Below are 4812 nucleotides of genomic sequence, written 5' to 3'. Positions count from 1 at the left end.
CAGACCCACAGACCCACAGGCCACTCCAAGCCCAGCGACTCAGCAGGACCGAGAAGTGCTGACAGCGGCTGGATCCCGCCAGACCACCACCACAGGATTGTGGGTCTGCACCGAGGAGACTAACGGCGGTGCAGCCTCAGCTCTTAATGCTTATAATGCAAAGTCCCAGAGGCTTTTAGGCTGAAAATGTGTAAAATTATCTTTTAAAAGGCAATCTGACACATTCCTTTTAGGGATATCTTGGAAAATAACTTGGTATGTCATATTAAAGTGCTCATAATTTGCTTTTTCCCCTTTTCCTTGTTATTCTGTATCTTATTTGTGCACGTTATAGGTTTACAAAGTGAAAAAGCCCAAAGTCCCCCCCCCCAAAGCTACTGTCTGTCTACTTCATACTCTGCTCCTGACTGGCTAGTAGTCCTTACCTAGGTACTGTCAGGACCCTCATACTCTGCTCCTGACTGGCTAGTAGTCCTTACCTAGGTACTGTCAGGACCCTCATACTCTGTAAGACCAGCACGCCCAGGACAGTCTTAAAATAACAAAGACACTTGCGTGGGGCTTTGTGCTGGAGAGGACCCTTAATATTAAATGGTGGATACGCTGACTGGTTGTGTTGTGTTGTGTTGTGTTGTGTTGTGTTGCTGCAGACGCCGTTCACGCTGACCCTGCGGCTGTGGGACATCTTCATCCTGGAGGGGGAGAGGCTCCTCACCGCCATGTCCTACACCATCCTGAAGATACACAAGAGTAAGGACAAATAGAGCTCTAACAATACTCTGACAATCTTCTTAAATTGATAGAATTTTGAAGCATTGATCATGAACTAAAACACTGATTAAATTAATTAAGTTGTTGTTGACATGAATGTGTAAAGTGCCAAAAAATAGCTTAGCTTTAGCTCAACAGTCCGACGCTGACTGAGATAAAAGTAATAGAAGAAGAAAAATTTGATGCACTTATTGCTCACATTGCAGATTGTGTTTGCGCGCGTGAGCGTGCATGTGTGCAAGCACATGTGTGTGTGTGTGTGTGTGTGTGTGTGTGTGTGTGTGAGCTTTAGCTCGACAGTCTGACCCTGACTTAGATAAAAGTAGAAAAAGAAAAAAGAGCAACATGTGATGTAACTTTCATTGTTTTCTATGGCTCTAACTGGCTTAAACTGGGTGTGTGTGTGTGTGTGGTGTGTTTTGTGTGTGTGTGTGTGTGTTGGTTGTGTGTGTGTGTGGTGTGTGTGTGTGCGTGCTGTGGGTGTGTGTGGTTGCGTGTTGCGTAGCTTTAGCTCAACAGTCTGATCCTGACTTAGATAAAAGTAGAAAAAGAAATAAGAGCAACATGTCATGTCGCTTTGATTGTTTGCATGGCTCTAACATGGCTTAAACTCTGTGTGTGTGTCTGTGTGCGTGTGTGTGTGTGTGTGTGTGTGTGTGTGTGTGTGTGTGTGTGTGTGTGTGTGTGCAGAGCGTCTGTTGAAGATGCCTCTGGAGGACCTCCGAGAGTTCCTGCAGGAGCGGATCGCTCAGACTTTCTTCCACAGTGACGACGTGATCATCGAGCAGCTGCAGGTCTCCATGACTGAACTGCAAAAGATGAAGCTGGACCTTCCTCCCCCAGGTACAATATCTCTGAAAGAAAGTACTTATTAAATGTGTGCAACTCCATCCATCCATCTTCCTCCGCTTATCCGGTATCGAGTCTCGGGGGCAGCAGCTCCAGCAGGGGGACCCCAAACTCTGGCTGGGGGATCCCGAGGCGTTCCCAGGCCAGGTTGGAGATATAATCTCTCCACCTAGTCCTGGGTCTTCCCCAGGGTCCTCCTCCCAACTGGACGTCCCTCCACCTATCCTGGTCTTCCCGAGGCCTCCTCCCAGCTGGACGTCCTACACCCTATTCTGGGTCTTCCCCGAGGCCTCCTCCCAGCTGGACGTCCCTCCACCTAGTCCTGGTCTTCCCCGGCCTCCTCCCAGCTGGACGTGCCTCCACCTTGTCCTGGGTCTTCCCAGTGCCTCCTCCCAGCTGGACGTTCCTCCACCTAGTCCCTGGTCTTCCCAGAGGCCTCCTCCTCAGCTGGACGTCCCTACACCTTTTAGTTCTGGGTCTTCCCCGAGCCTCCCTCCCCAGCTACGTCTCCTCCACCTAGTCCTGGGTCTTCCCCTGCCTCCCCAGCTGGACGTGCCTCCACCTTTGTCCTGGGTTCCCAGAGGCCTGCCTCCCAGCTGGACTTCCTCCACCTAGTCCTGGGTTCTTTCCCAGAGTGCCTCCTCCCAGCTGGACGTCCCTACACCTAGTCTGGGTCTTTTCCGCAGAGTGCCTCCTCCCGCTGGCGTCCCTCCACCTAGTCCTGGGTCTTCCCCGAGGCCTCCTCCGCTGGACGTGCCTCCCCTAGTCCTGGTCTTCCCAGAGCCTCCTCCCAGCTGTGACGTCCCTCACCTATTCATAACAAGAGTTATCTGGAGACCCTTTACAGATAGATCAGGTCTAGACCACACTCCAGAATTTACAAGGACCCAACAGTTCTAGTAGTTTCCTCCAGAGCAGCAACAGGGCCACAGTGGAGAGGAAAAACTTCCTTTTAGGCAGAAACCTGGGACAGACCCAGACCCAGGCCCAGACCCAGACCCAGGCTCTTGGTAGGCGGTGTCTGACGGGCCGGTTGGGGTTAGAATGAAGAGTGGCAATAACATAGTCATAAAACATAGTAGTTTGTAGTTGGTTACACCATGGATATATGAGAAAAAATTAACAATTGGTGATGTAAAAAGCAGAATAACATAATTGATATATAATAATTGATATGAAATCCTAAATGTTATTGGATAGGTACCTTGTGAATAGGAATCAAATAGTCAGGAAAACTTAAAGGTCGGTGCTTTATATCCATCATTAGGGTTGGGAATCACCAGGATTTGATATTACCATGATACATACAACACATATTCCAATGTATTTCTCTTTCTTTCAACCTTTTTGTGTTGTTTTCAGGGAAGCCTGATGAGTTGCCTCTTAAGCCTCTGGGCCAGGAGCCGCCCCTGCTGCTGAGTCCGGTGGAGCCCTGCAGAGGGAAGCCGTCCCCCGCCAGCGGGCTCCCCAGACCGGGCCTGAGCCTCCACATCATCTCCCAGCAGCCAGACTCCATTTCCCCAGACCAGAGCCCCTCCAAAGACCCCAGGGATCTGGACGCTGTGGACGAGGAGGAGGCCCCGCTGCCTTCCCCAGACCCCATCATCATCCACAGCCGGGCGCTGCTCACTCCTGATGGGTCCCCGCTAACAGGGCCCCCACCATACTGGCCCCCGGGGGGTGAAGTAGACGTGACAGCGGGTCTCTCGTCAGCAACAGATCTGTCAAGCGATGAAATGAAACCGCAGTTTGCAGACCCCTCCTACCCGGCCCGACTCTCCAGCACGCTCCCACGGACTCTCTCGGGTCTCGTCGCCCAGGCGGTCTCGCCGGCTGGGGGTCTGTCCCGGTCTGACGGTCTGTCTGCAGCAGAGAGGGCCGAGGACAGTTACCTGGCCAAGCTGCTGGAGCAGGCCTCGGCTCTGCCCACCGACGGGAACCCGAAACAGAACCAGGACTCGAGCGAAGCGTCGGAGGAAACGCAGGCTTCGGACATTTGGTGAAATGAGCACCGATTTACGGTAGATCAGGATCACCTTGTGTTGACGTCGTCACACGCAGCAGGTGCGATTTGGCATCTACACAGATTTAGGGATTTTGTCTAATCTCCATTTACCGGATTATGAATTGTCTCGGCCTGGTTCATCTTTTTCATGTTGAATGTATCCGTATCGGTCCAGTTTTGGCAGTTCTAACCAGGGCTGTAGTACTCGAGTCCGGTCTTGGACTCAAGACCGTTTTTCTATGGACTTGAACTTGTCTCGGACTCGCTAGTATTTGGTCTCGGACTTGTCTCGGTCTCGGCCACTGGTCTTGCCCAATATGGCTTTTGGTCTGGACCGAGTCCAGGTGTCTTTATTATGTTGATGATAATATTGGAGGGAAAGGGAAACCCAAAATTATTGTCTTGATACTGTCATGCATAAGACCTTTTTTTCTGTCCTGGACTCGGTCTTGACTCAGACTCAAACCTTTTTTGACTCGGTCTTGACTCGGACTTAAACCTTTTTGGACTCATTCTTGACTCAAACTCAAACCTTTTTGGACTAGGTCTTGTCTTGGACTCTAACCTCTTTGGACTAGGTCTTGTCTTGGACTCTAACCTCTTTGGACTAGGTCTTGACTTGGACTTAAACCTTTTTGGTCTAGGTCTTGACTTGGACTCAAACCTTTTTTGACTCGGTCTTGACTCGGACTCAACTAGTCCTGGTCTTGGACTTGTCTTGGACTCGACCCCCCCCCCCGCCCCCACAATCCTTCTGTCAGTCATTGGCTGGGAACGCTTTGCTATATTTGGTGGGCAGTTGGTTTTTTTGGTGTTTGTGGAGCCTGGGCTGTCTACAGAGACCGCTGTTTTTATAAACATCTACATTTCCATCCGCGACGTTTTTTTCCAAATTAAGTGACATTGAATAAAATGTCTTCTGCCGCTGTCAAATTGAATGAATTTCATGAACATTGACTTAAAGGACATACGTTCGGTCTCATCTTATTTTCTCTTGATGATTTTCGGCTTTGTGATAACGCAGATGGATTATTTGCTGAATAAATAATGAATAGCGATTAAGTTTTAGGTCGTTTTATGGTTGCAACCCACCACAAAACAAGAAGAAAAGAGTTGTAGCTCGTGTCCCCCCTGCCCACATGGGGCGGGGGGGGTGTCAACAAGACAGATGTACTTGGACGACAAAA

The 4812-nt window shown here is 50.1% G+C and overlaps 1 protein-coding gene across 2 annotated transcripts in view; it reads left to right on the top strand.

Moving 5' to 3' along the window:
* Positions 1 to 4009, top strand: part of LOC116690728 (USP6 N-terminal-like protein) — a gene marked incomplete in the record, with an annotated part of 30402 nt that extends 26393 nt beyond the window's left edge. For both annotated transcript variants that reach the window (XM_032517896.1, XM_032517888.1), the window contains 3 exon segments: positions 651 to 750; positions 1462 to 1614; positions 2983 to 4009. In XM_032517896.1, coding sequence (XP_032373787.1) covers positions 651 to 750; positions 1462 to 1614; positions 2983 to 3623 — 894 coding nt within the window.
* Between the last annotated feature and the right edge of the window lie 803 nt (positions 4010 to 4812).

Source organism: Etheostoma spectabile, chromosome 1 (genome assembly GCF_008692095.1).
Source record: "Etheostoma spectabile isolate EspeVRDwgs_2016 chromosome 1, UIUC_Espe_1.0, whole genome shotgun sequence".
Taxonomy (NCBI): Eukaryota; Metazoa; Chordata; class Actinopteri; order Perciformes; family Percidae; genus Etheostoma; species Etheostoma spectabile.
The sequence above is the reverse complement of the archived record's forward strand: the minus strand, read 5'-3'. Positions and strand labels throughout refer to the sequence as shown.